Source organism: Vidua macroura, chromosome 5 (genome assembly GCF_024509145.1).
Source record: "Vidua macroura isolate BioBank_ID:100142 chromosome 5, ASM2450914v1, whole genome shotgun sequence".
Classification (NCBI taxonomy): domain Eukaryota; kingdom Metazoa; phylum Chordata; class Aves; order Passeriformes; family Viduidae; genus Vidua; species Vidua macroura.
In genome coordinates this window covers 17,623,207-17,649,087 of record NC_071575.1, presented here as the reverse complement: position 1 = coordinate 17,649,087, position 25,881 = coordinate 17,623,207, and the positions used below count along the sequence as shown (strand labels likewise).

The window sequence follows — 25,881 nt, the reverse complement described above, 5'->3', positions numbered from 1 at the left end:
CCTCTGCAAATCCTCTTCCAACCACCTAGGAACTTGCTAGCCACCAGTCTGCAAGAGAAGGCTTCATGGTGAGTGTGTTTGTACCTTCACTGTGTGCAATCCAGCCTTCTTATTTGAAGGGTTAAACGTGCAGGAGGAGGAGGCAATACTTGTCCCAGCATCAGTAAACTCAGAGCAGATTTTCTGTGGGAAGCCATCTGTCAACTGGGGAGTGGTGCTGTGTCAATTGATCAGCTCCACCTCCAGCTCAGCTCTCAAACTACAGATCCCTGACCTTGTAGGGTGACAGTGGGGGAGTACTGGGATCTCTGGAAGCTTTGAGATCCTATAATGGAGCCTCTGCTTTTTCAGACTGTGTGAGGGACACCCTGCAGCATCTTGCTGTCTCTTGTAGCAGGTAGTGATGGAAAGCCTGAGCTTGCAGGTAAAAGGGCTGTAGGAGGAAGACAGGCTTTTTTTTTTTTATTTCACCTGGATGATGCGCAATGTAAGGGACTTCTGATTAAAACTTGACCTATCCCTGTCCCAAACTTAAAACTGTCTCCCAGTGGCAATGCTGAACCATATTTTGGCTGTCTCAAGGTAAAAAAGGAAGGTGGAAAATGTGAAATTTCTTCAGGAGAAAAATAAGAACTTAGAATGTTCTGTAAAAACCTGTAGTGTCTGGAAGAGTAAAATATTCCTTTTTGGTTTTAGGCTGTAATAAAGAAATAATGATTCTGTAGGTATATGTGTGTAAAGATGGTAAAACCACCTTAGATCTGTCTCCTAATTTAAAAACTTTCACTGTAACACTACAGTGAGGTCAAATTCATACTCTGATAGCCCCACTGTTCTGTATCAGTTCAGCTCCTTCTCTTTTTCCTTGATTTTTCATTAGGCATGCCTGAAAACAAGGTTGGGAAGAAAATTGTGGCTTTTGGACATTTTTCTTAGTTTACTTTTTGTCCCCCTCAAAAGGCAGTGACTGAGATTTCTATCCAACTCTATCAGCAATTCTCCTGATTTATTATGAGAGGGACACTTTCTTCTCTACTATTGTCTGTCCTTCCTTCTTCACCCCTCTCTGAGTGCTGAGTTGGTCAGGGAATGAAGAACATTTGGCTAGCCCAACTATTGGGGTGATTAAGTGCCAAGAGACATCTTGGCAAACTAAAATCTGGATTGGCTTGCACCTCTTTAATGCTCTCATTTTGAATATAAGTTGCCCTCTTCTTGCTGCTTCTGTAATAGAAATGCCAACAGTTGCTCAAGAGCAATTATTGCATGCACAGCCAAGTGGCTTGTGCTTGATGTAAAGTGGGGTGCTTCCATTTCTCAGTGGAGTGGAATTGTTGTGTTGGGTTGTGATAAAGCTGTCTATTTGGTGTATTGATTTGTGATGTTCTGATACGCTCTTCTTAGTGAAGAGTTCTGAATTTTGTCCTCGAGTCTTTTGGGGCTGAATTCCCTCTGACAGTTAGGTGGTGCACTCATGTGGAACGAACTGTCAGCAGGCATTTTAGCTTGACCCTGTTTAAATCACTGGGAGGGCATTACCTCCTGCACCTTGCTATCATGCCTACTAACTCCTGAGAGTATGTCTATGTAGCCTTGAAATAGCAGTGGATTTACCACCTAGTGTCCCCTATTTGTCACTGAGGAAGCAACTAGACAAGACTTCCAGATGCTGTGTGTCAAATGTTCCTGTAATTCAATAACCAGGCCCTTCAGATCTTGGACTGTCTGCTAGAAATGGTGAAAAATTGCAGTCAGTTCAGAGGCTCTTATGCATAAATGTAGAAAGGCTCTTGTTGAACTTAATATAAAAATAAATAACTAGTCATCGGTGTAGCTGTCTTGCCTTTTCATGTTGCAGTAAGGCTGAGTCTTCGCACTCTAGCATTCAGTTTGCTACAAGTGGCTTTCAAAGGCACTGTGCAATGAAGGATGTTTGAGATGCTTGTTCAGGATTTTTTCAAATTCTGGCCCATGCTGTGACAATAGTTTGATTTTTTTTTTCCTCTGTCTTTTCTAATTTTCTACATAAGCTTCGAAGACATAAAGTATCTTTTTATTAGAGGAGTAGGTTCTTTTCCTGAGCACAGTTTGGAGAGAAGGGGGTGAATTCCAATGGTAAAAAATAAAAGATGTTTTCCATATATTGAGTGGCTCCAGTTGCTGCTCCTGTTTTTTTTTTTTTTTTAATTTTTTTAAACTTGTCTTTAGTTCGTTGCTGTCGTCTTCTCTTTTTTCTTTTTGCATACATTTATTTTTCCACTAAGCAAAGAGCAGCCCTAAGAGAACTTTCACATGTGGGTGGTGAGCTGTATGGAGGAAGCAAACAGAGTTTAATCACCAAACCTCGTAAGAGAGGCATGGGCATCTGGGAGCAAGGACTCTTTTGTATAGGATGTGAACCATAGGGAGCTCAGGAAAAAGCAACAAGCAGCTTAAGGCTGGGTATGGGATCAGGCCTTTATTTTTATTTTCTGGAGTTGCTGAGCTATAACATATTTTGTCAATATAGGAAATGGCTATAGGTAATCAAAACCATGACTAAAGGATGAATGGATCATTGATTAACTACATCCCTGCCGAGAAACAGCTTTACATGCCAGACTGTAGGAGACTTAATTTGGTAGAGAGCTGTTCTAAATGTGACTATCTTGAGGTAATTTCTTGAGGCACAATGAGTTTTCCCAGGTCTCAAACTCCTGATTACATCCTTTTGTATCTCTGGTCCAGTTTTCCAGGCTTATTAAAAGAAGGTGGGGCTGTTCTCATTCCTTAAAGCAGTGTTTGGATTTGGAGAATTTTGTTATTATGATGGGAATCTCTACACAGAGAGATATAATTTAATTACAGGGTTTTTGTTTTTGGGGGGATTTTTTTTTGTTGGTGGTTTGGTGGTGTTTTTTTTTTTTTTTTTTTTTTTTTTTTTTTTGTTTTTTTTTTTTTTTTTGTGTTTTTTTTTTTTGTTTTTTTTGTTTTTTTTTTTTTTTCTTTTTTTTTTTTCTTCTAAATTTGTGGTTGGGTTTTTTTATGATCTAATCCTATTCTACAGAAGTCCGTAAGTCAGGAGGAATTTGCAATTCCTTTTAAAAGATATAAGATATATCCCTAAGAGAGCATATTGGCAAATACTTTTTCTCATTCCTTTCCTCCATGAATTGGGCAAAAGCAGGGATTTGCATTTTTCTGGATCTGTCACAAATTAAAAGCCTGGTATCTGGTGAAATCCCAGGACAGAAGAGATTTACACTATGCCATTGGAGAGCTGAGATCTGTATAAAACTCCTTGGAGTCTTTGAGGTTGTAAAGTGGTACAAGTTCTAATTTTTGCAAAGATTAACTTAGTACGGTAGAAGGGTATGAGAGTAATACCAAAAAAAATACTGAGCTGATATTTCTCTAAAACATGGTGTCAACAAACCTCATATAGTTTAGAAATCTCTGTTTTATTTTAATGTATTTTATGTTATTCTGACACTGAGTCTTCACAGTTGTACTGAGAAGAACTGCACAAAACTCTGTGCTGCTGCTTGTTTTGAGAAGAGCTAGCAGTAGGAAATATCAGAGCTATTTGTATCCAATGATTTTGCCTACTCTATTTGTACTTTAGTCTGGACATTCAAACCAGAATGATTGTCCCAAGCTCAGTATCAAAGTGACTGTCCCAAAAATCAGTATCAAAACTGCTGTGTATCCTGTTTATGCTACATAAAAGGTTATGATAATCCTATGATTAAAGCTCTTAATTTCATGGAAATATTTTGTACATATTCTGGTTTTCTTTGTCCTCACTTGTGTACCACTTGTTCTCTGTCTGTTAGAATCAGGCCTAACAGTTGAAACCTTTAAGTAATTATGGCAACCTGCCTTTAAAAATAAAGTAAGGACAGCTGGTCATAAAAAGGATTTTACTTCCTTCTCACTTGCTTCACTTAAATTTTAAAAAGTTAAAAATCTTTATGCTCGGGCCAAGATATGAAGTAAGATTCTGACTGTGTGCCTACCCCTTTATGCTCAATGGATTGACTAGGAAGGCTGTTTATTTCCTTTGACCTATTCTTGTTTTCTTTTTTTTTTTCTCTTCCTCTGACTTCCTATTCTAGGATGAGTCATCCATGTTCTTCCAGTTTGGCCCATCAATAGAACAGCAAGCTTCTGTCATGCTCAACATCATGGAAGAATATGACTGGTACATCTTCTCCATTGTCACTACTTACTTCCCTGGTTACCAGGACTTTGTGAACAAGATCCGCAGTACCATTGAGCACAGCTTTGTGGGTTGGGAACTGGAGGAGGTCCTTCTGTTGGACATGTCCCTGGACGATGGGGACTCAAAGATCCAGAACCAGCTCAAGAAGCTCCAAAGCCCTGTTATCCTCCTCTACTGCACAAAGGAAGAGGCCACCTACATTTTTGAGGTGGCCAACTCAGTGGGTCTGACAGGCTATGGTTACACGTGGATCGTGCCCAGCCTGGTGGCAGGGGATACAGACACAGTGCCATCTGAGTTCCCCACCGGGCTCATCTCTGTCTCATATGATGAATGGGACTACGGTCTTCCTGCCAGAGTAAGGGATGGAATAGCCATAATCACCACGGCTGCTTCTGATATGCTGTCTGAACACAGCTTCATCCCTGAGCCCAAGAGCAGCTGTTACAACACCCAGGAGAAAAGGATTTACCAGTCCAACATGCTCAACAGGTAAGGGAAAGAGCTAGGCCAGCCATACAAAAGGGTGGTCAAAGATAACCTCTGATACCAGAATATTTCTGCTAGGTATGTGGTGTTTTGGGGCAGCAGATGGTGTTGGCCAGAACTGGGCAAGGGGAGGTGAGCTGAGGGTGGGACCTATGTTGCTGTGCATCTTGAGTGCCAGTGTTGTCACCCCTTTAGAAAGCCTTCATACAACACAGAGGGCAAGTCAGCATGAGAAAAGGAATAATGAAGGTATAGTCCAACAATCTGAGTGTGCCCCTCAATGCACAAATTTTTGCTTTCTTAACGGCACTGAACTTCTTGGGGTGTCTTTGCATGACTGGGTCTGCAGCTCCCAGGTGGGTTCTTGCTGCAAGCAATGGGAATGTTTGTGTTGAAGTCTAGAAGGCACCAGCTTTGTTCCAGGCACTAGCACTATGTGAACAGGTGTCCCTTATAGGTGATGGTTGTGTAACCTACCTGGAATAGTTTCATGGCAACTGTTGTCTGAACACCAAATGCCCTTCTGCTGTTCATTTGCCCTGAATTACAGGATAGAAGGAAGTGCAAAGAGATACGGAGAACTAGAGCTGCAAAAAGAGTTAGAGCCATCAACTCTGCTCAGATCCTGCTTCATACTCAAAGCCTTTAAAGACCTTGGATGTCTTAAGAATCTGGTTTACCTCAGAGGAGGGCTTGTGCTGTCACCCTGCTCTTTGGCACTTCACTGGCTGTTGTCTGCTGGGTGTTTTGGGAACTGTTCTTTCTTGTGTACCTTATGCAGAAAGCCTAGTACCTCGATTAGAACAGTACGTTTTTCCAAATAGAAAAGGGTATTTAAACATAGGGAAAACCTATTTGAATAAACGTTTTCTTTTTATCCAAATTCAAATTTTCCTAAGAAACAGTGCTAAGGCATCTCTTTAAGGACATAGAGGAAGCTTGTGGTAGAACAACCTCTAGAACAGCACTCTGATTACTAAATGTTCCTTTTTGTCCCAGATGGAGTTTGAGCATGTAGCAAAGCAACCCAGATAATTAGACATGGAATCCAGATGTCCTCCGATCTGCTCAGCTGTCATTGTCCAATGTTTTACATATAAAATCCTTGGACATGTTAGATCCTTTGTGGTGAGAAAAGGAGAATCCAGGCAGTAGCCATCAGGCCACACAGAGCTCAGTATCTTTGTTCATTTGTCATGTTGAATCACTGAGCAGTGCAAATGTGATGGATTGGTCTGCATGCTGTGACCCCTCACTGTCAACTTTACTAGGCAGATAGAGGGATAAAGGGACAAGGAAGCAGATTTTTGCTTTGCCTGAACCTTGGGGACTGTGAGAGAACTTTATTATTTGGCCCAATATATTACCCATATTGCTATTTTGTTTTTGTCACTATGATCCATTGGCATATTGCCAGGTCCTATTGCTTTTACTTCCTCTTCCCCATGCTGGTTTTTTTTCTCTATGTAGGCCTTGAAACTACCAAAGGTGCCCAAAGCTTTTATCTCTTTCCTTCCCAGCTAGGCTTAGGAGTAAGGGTTTTTTCTGCCGCTCTTTTGAGTCATCACTGAAATGATTAAGCAGGGAAAATATATATAGTGTATACAAAGTAATGAGAAGTAACATCAAGGCAGGCTTTTGTTCTACCTTTCCAAATGAGGAGGGATTCTGGGGGAAGCTCTATTGTGTCTTTTCAGCAGTTATCTGGAAAACAAAGCGTTCTCTGCTATGTGATGCAGCGTTCTGCAGAGACTTTCTGCTAATGAGTTCTGTTGACACTCTGTTAGCCTATGCATAACATCACACCCATATAGCTATGCTGCTTCAAGGACCCAACATAATCTCTCTGCATAGCACCTTTTTGCATTGTTTAGAAGTCGCCAGCTCAGAGACTCTCGAGTGTAGATATGCCAGCACTGTTGTGCTGTGTAGATATGCCCTGAAGCCTTGGCACCCCACATTGAAGCAGTTCCTGTCACTTGTGAAGATCCTAGCTTTCTTTTCACCTTCATGGCCCAAATCATGCTGTTACTGCTCCCTTGTCAGCTCTGGGTGCAGCATTCACAGGAATGAGTGCCAATACGTGTAGATACACCCAGCTTAGTTTGGGTACTGACATCAGTCTCACTGAGAAGCACAGTCAAATTAGTCAGTGCCAGGCTCCGTTCTGCCACTGTGTAGATAGCTGCAGGCACCTGAGCTAACTCAGAAATAATTACACTTTTGTAGTTAATTACACTTTTGTAGTTACTTGTGAGCACAGTGCAAATATTCGCTTTGCCTCGCATGGTGCTGGCCTGTGAGGGGGTTCTGACCTTGCCTCCTTTCCCCCCCCCACCTATCCATCTTTCCACACTCTCTGTATTTCCAAGGGAGGTGGTTAAAAAGTTTGACTTCAGTGAGTTGGGTGCTTAGTTTCTTATTTAAGTCAAAATACTTTCAGGTACCTTTTGAAGTTTAAAAGCTAGTGGTGTCTGAAATAAGCCATTGCTTTTACAAATCCAAGGGTTCAATAGAAATTGGATGGCTTCAAGCTCAGCCTCATGCCTGAAGTCTGTGGAGAAGAAGAGGTAGAGGAGAAGCACAAGGTGGGGAAGGCGGCAGTCATGAAGATGTGAGTTCACTTCACTGAGCCAAAACCCACAGAGATTAATAGCTGTAATCTGTGTTCATACCTTCAAGTTCCATTGAATTTGCTGGAATTTACTATGTGCTAAGCTTTAAAACTCTCATGATATGCTTTGTCTGTGTGGGATATTACAGATTCTGCAGACCTGGCTACTTTATACTTTCCCTAACCCCTTCCATCTATTAGGATCCATTTGTGCACTGTGCACACCGGGTAGCAGCAATACCTGCATGTCTGGCACCTGGTTTGGCTCATTTTGGACTGGACTGCAGGTTCTGGAAAGCTAATTTTAGCCTTGCTCTGGACCCAGCAATACTATTTTCAGCCATCTGTAACTTAAAGTTCCCCCTCCACATGCCTACACAAAGTAGAGAAATGCATGTATGTGGGCTTAATGTCTGGGGAGACAAAGTGTATGTGTATGTGACCTCAGATAAAGCATCACCATGTAGCTACTGTTTCAGAACCTCTTGAAGGTAATCCAAAGGAGTCCAATTTACTTCAAATCCATAGCTGGGGAGGCAAAGCAATAAAGGAATTTTCCCATTTTATTCTTTGGAGAGTGACACATCCAACTAAAAAAATGTGTAATTTAGTTCAGCTGGGGCACACCATACGCTGACTGTGAATTAGTCATTTCCCAAGATCTTCCTTTGAACTCTGACCATTTCTTACTTTTTTCCCTTGTCTTTCTAAAAAAGCAGTTGTTCTCAATGCAGCTAAAATCAAATGGTCTTGCTCAACATGGTGTCAGTGGTTGATCTGGGTATATAATGGAGTAAGGAGAAAAGGAACTGAATGTCTTTCAGATTCTCCACACCTTTCCACCTTTTTACACTGACACTTGTTCATTTTTGCAAGAACTTGTGCAAACAAAGTTTTATTTGAAGTATGGCTGTAAGCACAAAAAGAAGCAAGACAGACTGTTATCTAAATACCATTTCTTGACAATGTAGGTGTTTGGTCTGCATCTTCTTGTATCACTAATGGTCGCATAGCAACTGTTTCTGTCTGTTTTGAAACTGGTTCTCTTTTGTGTTAGACTGGAGCTGCAGAAGTATGATCACGACCATTGAACATTTTGGATTTTGTCCAGTAAGTGAACCTGCTGATGAGATAACTCCACGAAAGAGTAGCAAAATGATACTTTGGGAGAGTTTTGTTCTACAAGGTTTGTTAGTTATCTTTTTTGAATGATTTTTGAGGAATTTTTCCTCTAGTGAGGGATTTATCTCAATTTATGCTGATAATAGGCTTAGGTGGTAATTTGGAGTCCAAATATCCAAATGCTGTTTCCCAGTTCAATTACAGTCTTTAATTCTTTGTTCTGTTTGTAATAATTGCCTATTCATTTATTCCTTCATTGTCCCAGAAAAAAAAATCTGATCTGAATATTTCAGTCTACCAAGTCTATAGTTATCCCAATATCAGGTCTTCTGGGCACTCAGCAAAACCACTGTGTGCTCTGCTCTTTTCTACTGGATGAGAAGATCTCAAAGGTTGGGAAGGAAATGCTCAGATGAGGAGTTCTTACCTCTTGGCCCTTCCTAGGAGAGTTGCTAGGCTTCCAGGCATCCCGCAAAGCTCATCTTTTTTCCCTTCACCATGGTTGCTGAGGAGTGAGTGGGCAGAGGTGGATGTGTTTATAGGCAGCCTTCTGCTTATTTCGTTATTTTAATTGATGGGACAGATTTCCTTGAGCTCTGGATTGGTGCTTCTCATTACATTTTAGAAATGGGAAGAAATAACTAAATGACAGGAGTATTCTTAGGAGTGGAATTCAGAGATGAGTCATGAGAAGAGAATATAATTTCTGGCACATATTTGAGGAATGGAAGCTCAGCTGTTTTGTATGGATATTCACAGTCTTTGGGCTACATAAGCTGTGGTTTTATTGTAGCCTTCAATGAGACCTGGATTCTTTCTCCTTGTTGTCATGGCTGCTTGTGAATGCTGGGCCATAACTACTAGTTTGTTGTTGTAGGGTTTCTAATGAGTTCTCCACTGATTGGCTTTAATAGTCTCTCATTTAACACCAGGCTGCACACAGCAGATTTCATTTTAATAAAAAGTGCAGTGGAGCATTTGCTTTGGAATTAAAATACAAATGTGGAATTATACCACCTTTGCAAAGAAATACTTTTAGAGGGAAACAAAGTTAGGTTCAATGCTCTACCTCAGATTCTTCAAATAGGAAAACAGCTGGCAAGCTTGCTCAGTGCATTGTTTGGACATGACACTTCCACTCTGGGGGAAGTAACATTTATCAGTAGTTTTATCTTGCCAAACAGATAAGAAATGCAGAAGAACCTTTGATGAGTGCTTGGCAACTGTTTTTCCTGGAACAGCCAGGGCAAGCTCTGTTCTCACATGACCACATTTCCCTAATAGAAACTAGAAATTGCTGGGGCTTAGATACCTCAACAGTGAGTCAGTGAACAGAGAAAGTTCTTGCAATTGGGTTGTACAAACAAATTGCTTCTCTGGAAACTCAAGACCATATGGGCTGTATATATCCCTAAAAAAGGGTATTGTGTCACCCTGCTACCTGTGGGCAGCACCATACCCATAGCACCCTGGGCCTGTTTTCCCCAGGTCAGTACAGACAACACCTTTCCTTGTTTCTCTGGTCTCTCTCAACCCACCCTCCTGCCCTCTCCTCTCTAATGATGGCAGCCGTCACCTTCCACGCCAGACATAGGGGACATCATATGTCACTTGCAGGTATTGCTATGGAGCCACTCTCTGTTGTCTCCTGGTTGAGTGGGTCACACACCTTCACAGAGTGCAGTAGGGGAGTTGAGGGCAGGAATGGACAATGGACCATTTGCACTGTTCTTTATTAATTCACAGGTTTGTCAAGTTACCCTCATACTAAGAAACAGGAGCCCTGTCTCGCTCAGTTTGGCAGGGCTACATCTACCTGCTTGGCAGCTGGCTGGGAAGCCCTGCTCTAGCCCTTGAATCCTGTGGTCCTTCAGCTGTGGCAGGCACGGTGCTGGGACTTGCTTCTTAGTGCTGGGGAGGTGGTGAGAGAAGGTATAAGTGGCATGTTCCCAAGGATGCAGAAATTGCCCTTTTCAGAAACTTGGAGGGTGAGGGAGCATATGTAACTTTTGACCTTTTGGAGCCTTTAGGCCCATGTCTAGTTAGCAGCTCATTATGTTCCCACTGGTTGGTGTGTCCCGCTGCCGTCAGGCTGGTGCAGAGTGGCAGCACGTGGCGAGTGCTGCTGACAGATTAGACATCCCTGCTGCTGAAATCTGCTTGTTCCTGTCACTGCTCCAGCAACAGCTGGAGGCTGGGGCTGGCCTGTACCTCTTGCCTCTGTCAGGGTCTCTCTGCCTCCCTGCATCCCTTGCTGCACACCATCTTGCTCTCTGTCACTTTTTTTCTGTCCCTATCTTGCATCTTCTATTGCATTTCATTTGCCCTGTGTGCATTGCACTGCACAGTGCTGGTGAAAGGTGCTGGGCTTGTTGGCTTGTGGCTACTGGATATTCATGTTGCCTGGTCAGGAGGTGAACAGTCATGTGCCACCACATCTTGGAGGAAGTGTTGGCTTCTTCTGACTCCTTTTTTTCCTGTCACTGGAGAGGAATGCTGAGGGCAGTTTGTAACGTGCTCTTGATCCAAACCTCCCCCGTACAGGTGGGCTGGTAAGGGTACTGAATGCAGAAGAGCAGTCTGCATCTGGCTGTCCTCCAGCTCTTAAGCAGTCCTGCTTGGGCAGTGGGAAGCACAGCTGTCCTACAGTGGAAGGACAAACATCAAACTAACTTGAATGCTGGTAGGATACTGGAGCTCCCTGGCTTCTCAGTGGGAATATATGATGGCCCAGCAAAAATATTTGTTCCTCAGCAGGCACCACAGGATGCCTTAGTCCTGCATAGCTGGGCTTTGTCAGTTGGGTATTTCAGCCTCTTTGCAATTAAAATAGGATCACAGAATCACAAAATATTCTGAGTTGGAAGGGACTCACAAGGATCATCGAGTCCAACTCTTAGGTGAAAGGCCTGCAAATGGATTGAACCTGCAACCTTGCTGATATTAGCACCTTGCTCTAACCAACTGAGATAATAGAAGGGTTCAAGTGAAGTGATAGGTTTTTGGCAAGGGTTGTCTTTTGATTAAAGGACATACCCTTTCATAAACGCCTCCAAAATCCACCATCTGGGAATGAATTTTGGTATGCACCATCAGTTTCCAGATGGGAAAAAGTCCGTGTTCTGTTTCCAGCCCTCTGAGACATCTTCTGCTCTGCAGCCAAATCCAATTAGTGCTAGCAACTTCACTTGCTGGTGACAATATGTTTTAATGTGTGCCTTCAGACTCTCTCCACTCCTCATGGAAAGTGAGTCAAAATCCTACTCTTTGGTGGAGCTTTGAAACCACAAACCCAGTCCGGGCCACAGTTTAGCACCAGCTATGCCATTGCTGATCCTGCTCTGATCACAAAATGCATTTAGGATGTTATGAGCTTGAAAGAGCCTCAGGGAATCTGAAAACCTGCTTTAGCAGAGCAGTGGAGGGAAGGTGAGAAATACCCTTTTCCCTTCAAGAACTGGCTTGATGGGGAAATTTTCTGGCACACCTGCACACTGATGGCTGGCCATATGTAGTTTCATCACTGGTGCCTATCAGGAACATGTCCATTTTTCCCCCTTTCTGTTAGAAATGTAGTTTCTTTTTTTTCTTTTTTTTTTTTTTCTTTTTTTTTTTTTTTGTCCCTCTCTCCTCCCCTCAGACTTAATGTTCTTACTATCTTTCAAGTTTTTAAAAATAGGAACTGCCGCATTGCTATGGCTCCCTGCAGCTCTGGAGCAGCTTTTTCTTCTCTTTGATGCAATTTGGGTTCACGATTCAGTTTGACAAGGACTGCTTGCACTAGTGCTCTCTCCTGGAAGACCCGGGGGAGGGGGGGGGGGGGGAATGGACGATCACAGCCTTTTTTGTGTTCACTAAAAAAGGGAAAAAGATTAAGTCAGGTGACCTTTCTTGGAAAAGTGTGGAGGTATTAACCCTGGTGTGTCTGAGATGAGGTTTTTTTTTTATGTTCTGCAGTTTTAACACTGTTCCTGTGGTTTAACTTTCAATGGGGTGTCCTTTTCCCCTTTCTGTCTTACACGCTTGTGTGATGGAGCTGAGCTCTGTCAAACAGCTGCCTGCTCCTCTGCGGAAGCACCTGCTGTTCAGTGGCTTTTGCCATCTATGCCTTGTCCAAGAGATTGTGCATGGTTACGTGCGTGCTTTTCTGAATTGAGGCTTAGAGCACTCCTGACTAGATGCTGCTGATGAAATTCCTCTCAAAATCATTGCTTTAAGGGTTACTTGAGCCTTGCATCCACATTTTGGGAAAATATCTGTGGGGCAGCTGAATACTTATCTGAAAGGGACCCTACCAAAGTTTGCACAGGTAACAGGTTGTGTCTACCTGTTACCTGTGCAGAATCCAGACCTCTCTCTGCAGTGTGCATGTCTCTCCACTGGCCTATTTTCAAGTAGCAATAATTTTTAGAGTACATTTTGTTTTACTTAGCAAAGTTTATTTTCATTCACAGTCCAAAGGTGAACATTTTTTGAAAAATCTGAGCAAAAAAATCCCTGTTCATCCAATTTTGAGTTAAGAGAGTGTGAAATGGATGAATTTGTTCTGCTTTCAAATAATTAGCCAGCAGTGGAGTTTCTGTTAGTGTGGACAAATAACTCAAAGCTAGCTTCAGTTCAAACTCCAGAAATTGGTTTGCAGTGTTAGACAAGGGATTCCTGCTTTGCTAACTTTAGAAAATGTGATTTTGAATTGATTATGAACATTTGAGGGTGATGTATGTTACCTTAGCGTAATTTTTTTTTGTATTGTACATTCGCTGTGCACTATATTTCTTGAAGTATTTGAATGGAATATAATCTAGAAATGTGGTGTTTAGAATGCTTGAATGTGAGTGAAATAATAACAAAGAAAATAGAAATAGCGGAGACCTGTCAGCTTGTTCAGTACACCCTGCTCTATCATTTCTGCAGCATGTTCTCTCCTGATTTAAGTAATAAAAATGTCCCTACTCAAGCCTGCAAGCACCTTAATATAAAATGAATATTAAAATCTAACCATAGTTGCCCTTGAAATGATCAATCAGACTGAGTGCTGCCAGCCATCTTCATACAAAATAAGTTATTTTCTGCCCCTGTGGAGAAATTTTTGATCTTGTTATATCACACCAAACAGGTCTTTACCCCTGTCTTGACTGAATAAAGATGGTAAGGTGATTGGGCCTCCCCTTTGCAGTAATGTACCGTGAGAAATGGTGGAAAAACACCTTTGGTGAACTCAGCGTTGGTCTTTGTTAAGGATCTGGAGAGACAAAAGATAATCAGATGAAGCGTTCACCCTCTTGATGGTGTGGTCATGGTGGAAGATAGCTGCCACAATGGACTGAAAACCTGTGAATCTCTGTAGCCTGACAGTGGTTAAAAGTGCACAAATGCTGACTCGATGCTGACTTTTTTTCTTGGTTTTTGAAGCTGTATTAAAATGAGATGGAAATGAGTTTTTAGTGTCTTGCCCAGTGTTCTTCCCTGTATTATTAGTGTCACAAATGAAATAATTTTTCAGCAAGATGGCTACCTCCAATAGCAGTGTCAGCAACTTACATTTATTTATGATGGCTGTAGCATCTTTTATCTGCAGTTCCAAAGCACTTTACAAAGTAGAAGGGGGTGGGGGATGGCTTAATTCAAAATTATTTCAAAAAATGCAGCCATCTCTGGGGTGAAATAGAGCAACTGTTTAACAGAATATAATATGAAGTGGAGGTGAATACTGCACCTCACTGAAGCTGCATGAGGAATTTCAGCTGGCAGAATGAATTTACTAGAGGTGGATTTTCGTCAAGACATTGGGGGTGTTTAATGAGCGCAAGATATTAGCGGCAGTGCCACACATGTGTCTCTTATGCCTGTGTGAGCAGGCAGCCAGCAGCTCCAGAAGTGGTGTCACAAGGAGGTTAGCAGCTTTTCCAGCGTGCAGACTTCAAGAGCAAATGATATCTAATTTCAGTGACCTCCTTCATCCCAAGAGAATGACATGTTTTGAGCTGATATATCTAGATTTTACATTGATTATGTGCTTATTTCCCCTGGAGACAGCCCTGCACAGTGGGAGATATCCAGAAAGGCTGCTGTGGTTACAGATAAGTGATAACCAGAACTGGATGGAGAGCAAAAGGGTTGACTGCAATGAAGCATCTATTACATGGGTAATAGATGTCATATATAACAGATGATCCTCCCAAAAGGATACTTTTCAGTGCTTTCTTCCCCCTTAAAATAATGTGTCACTGACAGATTAGGCCCTGTGAGTGACATGAAGTATCTCAAACAGATTGCTGGAAGCAATGCTTTCTGCCTTCTTCACAAAGATGCTGATGTTGTCTTTCTGCATCTGAGTGGTGACGTATGGCATGGTGAGTGCGTACAAGTGCTGGTACTTAAGCCATGGTAAAATGCTCTTCAGCATCACCAAGGGACTGTGAAGACTTTGAGGTGCAAAATACAGATGCTTACAGCCTCTGAATAAATCTGAACATCTAGCAACTACTCTTCAGTATGCCTAGTGTGTATTCATGTCAAAAAGCTGTTCTGCAGGGCAGCGTGGGATATTGGACTTTGCAGCATTTGACTTGCCCAGATTCAGGAAGTGCAGCAGAACCATTATTTCAGAGTTCTGCATGCTTTGCTGCCCTTGTCTCAGTTTCCTTTTCCTTTCCTTGCAGGCATGTAGCTGAGATACTGGGCGGCTTTACTTGCAGATCTATTTTGGTTTTAATGTATCATTGAGATGGAGAAGGTCTTGCTTTTTGTAAATGTGAGACTACAGGTCAGATGATGCACAGAATGGTTTGAGTTGGAAGGGGACCTTGAAGATCATCTAGGTCCAAGCTCCCTGCCGTGGGAGAGGACATCTTCAGCTAGACCAGATTGTTCAGAGTCACATCGTACCTGGTTTTGAGCACCTCCAGGTGTGAGGTATCCACAGCTTCTCTGGGCAACCTGTTCCAGTGCCTCACCAACCACACAGTAAAGAATTTTTTCCTAATACATAATCTAAACCTTCTCTCTTTCAGTTTGAACCCATTCCTCCTTGTCCTGTCAGTACACGCTTGTAAATAGTCTTGCCTCATCTTTCCTATAAGTTCCTTTCAGGTACTGGAAGGCCACAATTAGGTCACCCCAAAGGCTTCTCTTTTCCAAATTGAACAATCCCAATTCTCTCAGCCTTTCCTCACAAAAGAGTGCCTTGGAGGTAGCACCAAGCCACAGTTTCTCTGGTGGCTGTGGAAAGATGATAGTTCTGGAAAAGGCTCCAGTTTGACTGTCTAGAGTGAGAAGTTTACTTATTTTACTAATTTGTAATTTTTTCTCCCAGCAATTTTTTATGGAAGGCTCAAGTTTGAATTGATGAAGGCACAAGCTTAGCAATGCTGTGAAATTGATTTGGAATAGTTTATTATAGTTCCATGAAATTGCTTAACAAGGAAATTTGGCAGAGTGGGGGAGCCAAATGAGAAAAGCATGGTGTTCCTAACAGTGGATGGCACTGGGAGTACCGTGTAAGCCAGTATGGAGGGTATGGAGGCATTCAGGGGTAGGATTAGCCACAGGGGAGAGGAGGGCTGCCCAAGTGAGAGGCATCTACCAACTTGCATTGCAGATCAGGCTGGTTTGTATTGCTGCTGCTTTCCTCCCTTTTTGTCACCCTCTTCTGGATCTTCGCAAAGCCTGCAGAAGGGGTTCTGCCTCTTGGTGCTCAGCTGCAGCAGCTCAGAAACATTTGTCGCAGCCATCAGTTGTCAGTGTGGAAGCAGGTCCCCAGAGAAGGGCACTGACAGAAAGGGAGTGTGGGGATATGGTGCAGATGGAGGACCACTCGGGGAAATATAAAGCATCACTGAGCTTGGTTTTAGAGCACTCACACTGAAGGACATGCAGCTGGTTCTTTAAGGGGGAGGGCTGTGGGTGACACTGACTTTCATTCCTCTGTGTGGTTTGGAGCTTGCCTTTTCAGATGCCACAGGTCAGAGCAGCAGTAGTACTCAAAATCAGGCAGTTGCATGGATGCTGTGACTCTGGCTGTGGCCATTCTGCTGAAGTTGAACAGTGGGAACGCCTATGCCAGGAAATCCCTGAACCTCCTCCTGTCATCTGAGAAGTCAAGGGAAAGCAGCCATGTAAATTTGTCACATTTATGACAGAGGTTCATGCTGGAAGTTTCTTTAAGTATCAAAGAAAGCTGTGTGGTAGCACCTAGGGGTCTCATCCGGTGATGGCCAAGTGGCAAACAGTCCTTGGTCCATTCCCCTCACCATTACACAAGAAAGGAGGAGTTGGGCTGATCAAAGAGACAAACACTGCTGTGCCTGTGGCTATTTACTTATTTACTATACTGCTAGGAGGCTGCTGCACAAGACCGTGGGCCTCAGTCAATTCTTAGGGGATTGAGGGTGTTCTCAGTATTGCAGTAGTCTGGTGAGGTGTCAAGGAGCCGGCTTGGTACCACCTGGAAGCTGTGGAACAAGTTTTTGTGTAGTGGCACATGCTGGTGGGACTGTGAAAACTGTGGACAAACTGAGAGAGGTCTGTTTTGCAAGAATGGCTCTTTGGTAACAACTCACACCTTTACTGATGTAGACCTATGTGAAAAAGCTTGTTTTCCTAATCAAGTCCTTATGCCTTGGTTTTGCAATGTCTGTTATGTATTTCACCACTAAAAATGCTATTTCTTTATGTTCCTTCTTCAGGCCAAGAATCCTTTTTTTCCCTTCGTTTTGTCTTGTCATCAGGCATGGGAATGGTGGGCTTGTTCTGGCCAGTGGGTGCAAGGGAAAATCTTGCATTATTCAGGATCTGTTCTTCTGCAGTGCTTCTAAGGAAGGATATAAATGGTGGGTAGTCAAATAGAGAAACAGAGGATGGAACAAGTACTTAAATGTTTGAACTAACAATTTTTTTACTTCCTCCTCAATTCACTGATCCTAATGGGTTTCCCGCTGTTTGCCTAAGAGAGAGCTGAGAGGGGTTGGGAGTGGGATGCTTATGAGCTTACCAGATCAACTGTAGTCCTTGCTAACTGACATTTTATTTTTCTTTTTTAGCATAATTTTGGGCAAGGCTTTCAGGTTTACACTGTGGAAGGAGAGAACAGGAGGTTGCAGGGGAGGCAATGGCCCATAGGCAAGGCCTATTGCACTGGTGTTTCCATGATTCCATGCTAATGGTGTTTTGCAAACATCCAAGGATGAGCCCACTGCTCTTGTTATCAGTCATGCCCCCTTTGTGTGTCTCTGTGTCCCTCCATCACTCCCATCTTCCATCTTCTTATCCTTCCCTCAATAGATGATTCTTTTCTATAGAAATATTAAATCTTAGCTTAAAACACAAGAACCACCCCATTTTTCCTACCCCCTTTCTTTTCTCTCTTTCATCTTTTCTTCCCATGGAAGTGTTTGAAGTAGCACAAGTTCCCAAGAAAGGCTTTTTTTTTCTCCCTTTGTGCTTTGGCTCTGTGTCCCTTCATAATATCTTCCCTTTGTTATTTTGTTCTGCCTGCCTCCTCTCTCTGTTTTCTCCCCATCTCTCAACCCTTCTTCAAGGCTCTTTCTTCATTAATATGTTAATTTCTAGCCCAGGAATGCTTCTTGCAGCTCACTGTTCACCAGGGAGAGCCAGAGGAGAGAGCTGAGAGAGAGAGAGAGAGAGAGAAAAAGGGAGAGAGAAAATAAGAAAAAGGAGTGAGTCAGTAACTTACAACAGGACAGGACAAGGGGTGTTAGCAAAGGAGAATCTTGCACTGACAGGTGTCATGATGCCAGGAAGAAGAGGATTATCCACAGTTTTGGACTGGATTGGTCTTTGTCTATTGTTTTGACATGTTCAGCTTCTGAAGCTTAATATTAGTAGGAAAAAAAAACCCTTGAAAACTAAAGAAGCTCTGAACTCTTTTTTTCAAGTAATTCCTTTTTGGCAATTTCTAAGTTATCTTCCCCTCTGCACAGAATTTTTTTAAACATCAGGCCCTATTCCCACCCTGATATGGTCTCTTTGTTTCATTTGTCTGCAAATGTCTGATTTCTTGTTTGTATGGTCTTTGCATAAGGCTTTGGGAATATTTTGCATGATGAACAAAACCATACCAGAAATTCTCAGAAGGTAGTTTTACTCCAAAAGATGTTTTCAGGTGAGAAGTAGAGAATTTTTAACCTGCTGTTCAGGTAAAGAGGTATGAATAAAGATTATAATACTCCAGAAGTTATATAGCAGTGAAAATGTTAGGGAACCTGGGGTTATGAGGAGCATGACAACTGCCACTAGAGACAGATGTGATGAGTCAAAGTTTTCCTTTCTGCCACCCACCAGTACAGTTACTGGGTGGAAGGTTGCAAAGAAAGAAGAGATGGAGGCAGGCATCTCTGCATCATGGACCAGATCTGGGAAGGATACAGAATGCCAACACTGTTGCAATTTTGCCCTGAAATGAGGTAACCTCTTTGCTGTTTTATATCTAATGAAGCGAGACCTCTGTCTGTGCCCGTAGTCCTAGGATCGTGATTGCCCAAGCATATAATTAACAATGCAGCAATGAAAGCTGGTGCTGGGGAGCCGGCAGGGTGGGTGGGTGGGTGGCAGGAGGTGAGGAAGCAGTTCTCAGGAGGGGCATGTGGTAAAGGAGAAAGACAGGAAAAGACAAGCTCTGATACAGTTCTGCAAAACCGGTATGAGCTGGAAGCAAAATAACTGGGGAGGAAAACTCAGGGGGACTGCTGCAATGTTCTGTGATGTCCAAGGCCCCCGAGCCAAGAGCCTTTCATATATTACGTACACACAACTGTGTCAGAAGAATATTATTTCAGTTGCAAAGGCAAGCACTTCAAACAGAAGAAAATGCCAGAATTAAGGCTGCAATCTTAATTTGGCATTCTTGTGTCTATGCATTATAGAGCAGTGGTTTCAGTACTATCTTTCAAGACAGGACCCCTGCCTGCTTCTGTATGCATGATGGGGAATATTTGCTGACTGAGCAGTGATTCAGTATTTCATTTCTTTTGCCTTGCTTAGTGTGTATCTTTAAGCTTTGTATTGTGTCTGCTTTCACAGGCTGCTGAGAATTGAGGATTCTTTGTCTCAAGGTGTTATCTGTGGCAGGTTAGGCCAGTATCTCAGTACATCATGAAGTTCATGGATTTTCACCCTACCCTACGAGATGAGAGGACACAAGCTACTTTATGTAAATCCGTTGTATAGGCAGGGAACTGAGGCGCAGCAAGATTAAGGTCAAAAATGTCTATTAATTTTTCATGGCCCATCTGAGACACCTAGAATCTCATTATTCAAAGTACTGATCATTACAGAATGCTTTCAGTGTTCAAAGCAAATTCCTCTTTGTCTTCAACTCGGCAATTCTTCAATTGCCTCCTGCCAAGTCTTACCTAGGACTGAGCACCGTTTTTCATTGATTTTTTATTAATGTAGAAATGGAAATTTGATGACATACAAGTTATACGGGCTGTTTGTTTATACCCCATATAATTGTTTATTTTGCAGAAATCATCTTAAACCCAGGAGAAAAGCAAAACAGTCTCCAAACCATTTCCCTTTTTTTAATTTTAATTTGAATTATTTCTTTCAATATATTTGAGATGAAACACTGGATTTCAAATTCCAATTAGTTTATAACTTCAATATGTATCTTCCTTTCATTTGAAAAAAAAGATGTTTGAAAATGTTCAGATTCAAAAGAAGACAGGCTGAATATATATATGTTTTCTTTCAACAAAGTGAAACTTTATAGTTACTGATCCGCCAAAATTGGGCTCTCAATGAAGTACTTATTTTTGTTTGGAATTGCCACCAGACCAAAAAAAGGGGCCAGAGGATTTGTCCAGCTTTTGTTAAGCATCCAGAAAACAGGGTGCACAGATTTAGAGACTGCTTGTAAAAAATCTGGTTTAAGAGAATTTACTGATCTCTTCTGCCTTGTGTCCAGTAATAGAATGCATGTGAATTGTTTGAAGCTGTGCCATGTGAGGTTTAGACTGCGTGTTCGGAAGGTTTTCTTCACTGAGAGTGTGGTCAAACACTGGAACAGGCTTCTTGGATAGGTGGTCAATGCTCCAAGCCTGTCAGTGTTTAGGAGGCATTTGGACTAGATGATTGTTGTAGGTCCCTTTCAACTGAAAATATAACATAACAAAACATAACATAACATAACGTAACATAACATAACATTATATTAATTATATTATATTATATTATATTATATTATATTATATTATATTATATTATATTTCATAATATAATATATCATAATGTCATATAATATAATAATATTTTTTTCTATTTGTGCCACCATGGCCTTGTGCATGAGGCTGGGACAAATCCAGCCTTGCAGTACACTTTTCAGCTGGCTTAGCAATATGATTTTCCTGTTTGTCCTAGCCATTCTCAACCTCTCACTTGATTACTGCCCACTTTCCAAACAGCTAAGTTTGATTCCCAAATTAATCTATTTAGTGCATTCAATGAGATCAGGGTCCTGCAAGAAAAGTTGTTGATGCAGGACTGATTCTTAGTTGTTATGCAAAATGGGATGCATTCAAATTGGTTGAATAACTATAATGCTGATGTTTTCTCTCTTTTGCAGTCCTTGACTTTTTGTATTGAATAAGCCAACACTTTGCCAAACTGCATGGTTTAGTGGTCACAAACTCGTTAGCTTTTCTCTCCCACTGCTGACCTCTTTTGTCTTGTCTCCACCAGCTTGTCTTGTCTGTTCTACCCTTCTGGCTTCTTGTCCCAGTCTGGTTATCACCTAGCAAAGTTAGAATCTCTCTAACAGACAAGCAATCTAAGCTCCAGAACCTGGGTCTATAAAAATCCAGCCTCGACTGCTGGACTGTGTCACGTATTTTCATCCATTTCCACTTATCTCACATTCTGACTCCTTGTCCAATCTGTCTTCTCCTCCTCTCAGCTCCAACACATCACAATCTCTTTGTCCAAATAGTCCAGGTGTCACACCTCCCAGTTCTCTTTTAGCCCCTTACTTCTTGCAGTGTCCCAAGTCAGTGTGTCCTGATAACCTTCCTGGCTCTTTCCTGCTACTTTGGAATTAGCCAGCCTCCTTTTCCAGCCATCTCTGTGTGCAGGGAGCAGGCACAATCATGGGAAATACAAACCTAATATATGTATTCCTCCTTCTTCTGCTTCCCCAGTCCACTCATAGGCCTTACTTGAGCCTTAGATGGCAGAAGGCCCAGTCAGGAGAGGAGTTTAAAAAGGATGGGTTTTTTTTTTTTTTTTTGAAAGCTCTAATAATTTTTCTTGAACAACTGTAAATTACAGTTTTTCCAAAGGCTTATGACCTGTCTAGGTTTTCACAAGTATGGGGAAAATCAGCATGAAATGAATGTTTGCTTTCCTCTCTCATCAAAATTCATGTCCCTTGAAAGCAGAGAACTACGGGAGCTTTTTATAAAGGTCACTATCTTTTTCCTAATGTTGGTAAAATAGCTTTTTTCCTCTTGCCTGTTTTTGGAAATGAATGGACCATTTTAACTTCAATCTTCATCAAATATCAGACATGACATGAACATCTGATATGGAAAATGTCACTCTTAAAGATAAAATTTGGCATAGCTAGAGGAATCTATAAGGAAGGCTTTACCTTGAGAAGAAGAGACAGCTTGAAGAGATGGTGATACCAGCTCCAGCAATGCAAATCTCTCCTCTGTCTGTGGGCTTCCTGGAACATTTTTAGGAGGTCAAGGTAGATCTCCTTACTGGCTGAATGTGTTCTTGTAGGGTCTTAAACCTGGGTCTCAGTCAGCAAGCAGAAAAACAAATTGTTTTTTTTCAGTTTCAATTGAAAATTATGTTTCTTAAAAAAAGAGAAAAAGTGTCTACCCCAGGCTTTCAGCACCTTTAATCTTTGTTTAAAAATGTATGCCACACAATGAAAGAAAATCAGTACCAGTCCTCAGCATGGAAGTAAAACCAACCATCCAAACAGTTAGAGAAAACAAGTGCAAAAGTGGAAAAAAATCCAGTCCTCCAAAGGCTGTCCTTTTCTTACTTCTCCTTCTCTCCCTTCCTCCTTGCTGCAGCCATGGGTGTTCAGCTACAGTGCTGAACTATTTTGCAGTCCTGCCTTCACCAAAACACATTAACTCATGCAGCTCATGAATCATCCCAAACATGGGAAGCCATAGTGGGAAGAAAGCTATGCCAGAGATACTGTTTTTTTCTCAGCTTTTTGTAAAATGTTTCTAGGAGCCAAGTGGCATGTTGAGGTTACAGGCTCCAGATGAGAGCTCTGGCTGAGAGCTACAGAGTGTGGCAGACTGGAAGAGGCAAGTTTGGGATCAGAATGCTGGGAGAGATTTGGCAAAGATTTGGCCAAGCATCTTCTGACACTTGATGCATCCTCCCTTGGTCTCTTCTTGGAAAAAACATAGTGAAAAATACTACTTCTTTGGACTCTGTGAAAGGCATTCTGTGTTCTGGGAAGAGATTTCAGAGTAGGTGGTGCAGCCTCGAGCCTCACCAGTAGCCTTAGCTAAATATTCATAGAATCAAAGTATCATTTAGGTTGGAAAAGACCTCAGAGATTGAGTCCAGTCATTAACCCAGCACTGCCTAGTCCACCAGTAAACCATGTCCTTAGTGCCACATCTACACATCTTTTAAATACTTCCTGGGAGAATGGCTATACCATTTCCCTGGGCAGCCTGTTCCAGTGCTTGACAATCCTTTCAGTGAAGAAATTTTTCCTTATATCCAATCTAAACCTTCTGTGGCACAACCTGAAGCCATTTTCTCTCATCCTATTATGGCCACTTAACAGCAATGGTGTGGGATGTGTGAGATGAGCAAGGTATCTCAATCTGGTTCAGTGCTGATATCATCCCTCTCCTGAGGCCGTTCTCAGATAGTTCTTGTGAATTGTCCACAGCAGAGGGGTGGGGGTTTGAGTGGGGTTGAATTATGAACTGCCTTCTCATGGCAGGTAAGTGATACTTCCTGGCTGACATTCAGTAGACAGTGGAGGTAACTTGCCTGGCTGATGCCCACTTTATACCTTTCCCAGGGATAAATAAAAATCTCCAGGGTTGTTATGATTCCTCCTCACATGAGCCTGAAATGTGCTGAGTATAAATTGAAAAAAAGGCGAAACAGGAAAAAACACCAGCATCACAAATGATGTGCAAGAGGGCTGCTGCCTGTGGCACTGCATGTATTCAATTTCAGTGTGCTGTATTTACTTCTGCTTCCCTTCTGAAAAGACAGCCTCCAGGCACTTCACTAAATGGATTGAAAGGTTTGTCTGGTTTTAATGATGCTTCTGAAAGAGCTTGTGTGTTATTCCTACACTCAAATACTTCAGAGAGACTTTGCAATGCCTCTTGGTAAATCAGAACATTATGAATACCTTGGCATTTAGGGGCTAGGCAATTATCTGTTCTGGGACTGCTTTAGAAAGAGTGACTGGGGTTAATAAGCTAATGTTTTCTAGGAGAGGGTATCCTAATCTGGGAGAGTATGGGAACAATCAGTGGATTAATTAAGATGTGTGTAATGGCATGGTATGAACATTTAGCTTTAGCAATCACAGGAATTGGAAGCACAGTTTCAGTCTCAGGTGGGATGCTGTGCCAGCGCTGCTCAGCAGTAGCCAAAACTCTGGTGTCTTACCACCTCCTTTCTAGGTACTGTGCAAAGCACAGTACAGTGAGGGCTGCTGGGGGAAAATGAACTCCATCTCAGCCAGACCCAATACAAAGCTCTACCCTTAATTATCATGGTAGAAATCTGTAATATCAGTGTGTTGAAGAGTGCCACAGAAGAACTGGGCAGCAGAGAAAAACTAAATGAAGTCACAGGGATTTACCTGTGTAGCTAAGATAAGGTCTGGCTCTATGGCTTTGGCAGCAGAGAGGGGAACTCAGTGAGCTGAGTAAGTGAAAATGATGTATTTATGGTTCCTCAGCATGATAGTCATGAACCAGCATCCATGGGAAAAAAATTGGAGCAGGTTTTTTTTTTTCTGCTTTCATTCCCGAATAGCCTCAGCTACATATCAGTGGTGAAGGATGGGAGAGCTTGGGGGGGAAAAATCAATTTGGTCCCAACAACTGGTATTATTTGTGCACACAAATTGCTTGTATTAGGGAAGAAGTCCTACTTGGTACTTCTGTGACTTCAAGGAACAACTGTTCTAGGGGTAGCAGCTGTATTATTACCAGTACAATTACATCTATCCTTAGCCAAGTTGGGGCTGGCACTGTAGCCTGCTGTGATGACACTCTTAGATGCCACAGATTCAGGCTTCAAAGACTCATAGAATCATAGCATCACTGAGGTTGGAAAAGACCTCTAAAATCATTGAATCCAATCATCCTAAACTGTCAGGTCCACCACTAAACTGTGACCCTAAGTGCCACATTTCCATCTACCTCCAGGGATGGTGACACCGCCACCTCTCTGGGCAGCCTGTTCGCTGGCTCAACTTGAAGCCATTTCCTCTTGCTCTATCTCTTGTTATCTGGGAGAAGAGACTTATGCCCACCTCTCTATGACCTTCTTCCAGAGCAATAAGATCCCCCCTGAGCCTTCTTTTCTCTAGGCTTGACACCCCCAACTCCCTGGGGAGGGTTTAGCCTGGTGGCACCATGGGAAAGGGGCTCCTGTCCAGGATCCTGGGGATGCTCCCTGGGCTTGGTGGAGGTATCTTTTCATAGATAGGTTTCCTTGCCTTGAAGACAGATTTCTCACTTTCTGTGCAAATTGACTATCATGCACAGATAATTTTCCACACATGTTGGAAATGGGTTAGAGGGCTTTGGAAGGCTTGGATGGTCTTGATCCCCCCTTATAGTCCATAGCTGCTTCTTGGCCTCATTCCTGCCCTTACTCTGTACTGTGTTGTGTTATCTCCAGGAAGTACAAGAAGGATGTTTGTCTTGGAAAAGTGCTGCCCTACTTCCTCATGGCCCCTTCTCCAGTCACACTTTTCTTCTGTTCTTCCCATGCCACATTATACCAACAATCCTTTATCAGCTTCACAGCCAGGGGCTACAGGGATGCTGTGCAGGTTCAGGGCCAGCTGCTTTCCTGGGGACCCACCTGGTGCAGACAGTGGGGTGCAATGCAGGGGCACTGGAATGTCCTGTGCAGAGCCCTGAGCCACCTCCTGAAGAGAGAGGGCCATTGCATAGGAACAGCTGTAGGTGAAGGCTTTGCAAACACTCAAACAGCTGCCTGTCCCATGCCAGCAAGCTGTCCTCCCAGCAAGTGGCCCCTCCGACAGACTCTGTTTTCCTTAAATTCCTCTTTACATATTCTCCAATTTGGTAAAAACATTCTTCCTCTGACTCCATGCCTGTGCCCCTGGCAGATCCAGATCATCAGCTGAGGCTGTGTATGGTTGAAGGTCTGAGTGTTCTGCCCATGCAGAGTATTTTTTATGATATAAAATTACTTCTGAAAAAGGGATTTAGAAAATTTCTTC

General features: G+C 42.4%; 1 protein-coding gene across 1 annotated transcript in view; it reads left to right on the top strand.

Moving 5' to 3' along the window:
* Positions 1–25,881, top strand: part of GRIN2B (glutamate ionotropic receptor NMDA type subunit 2B) — a 170,596-nt gene that overhangs the window by 45,899 nt on the left and 98,816 nt on the right. The window contains exon 2 of the mRNA XM_053977411.1: positions 4,098–4,696. Coding sequence (XP_053833386.1) covers positions 4,098–4,696 — 599 coding nt within the window. The remainder of the gene's footprint in view (positions 1–4,097; positions 4,697–25,881) is intronic.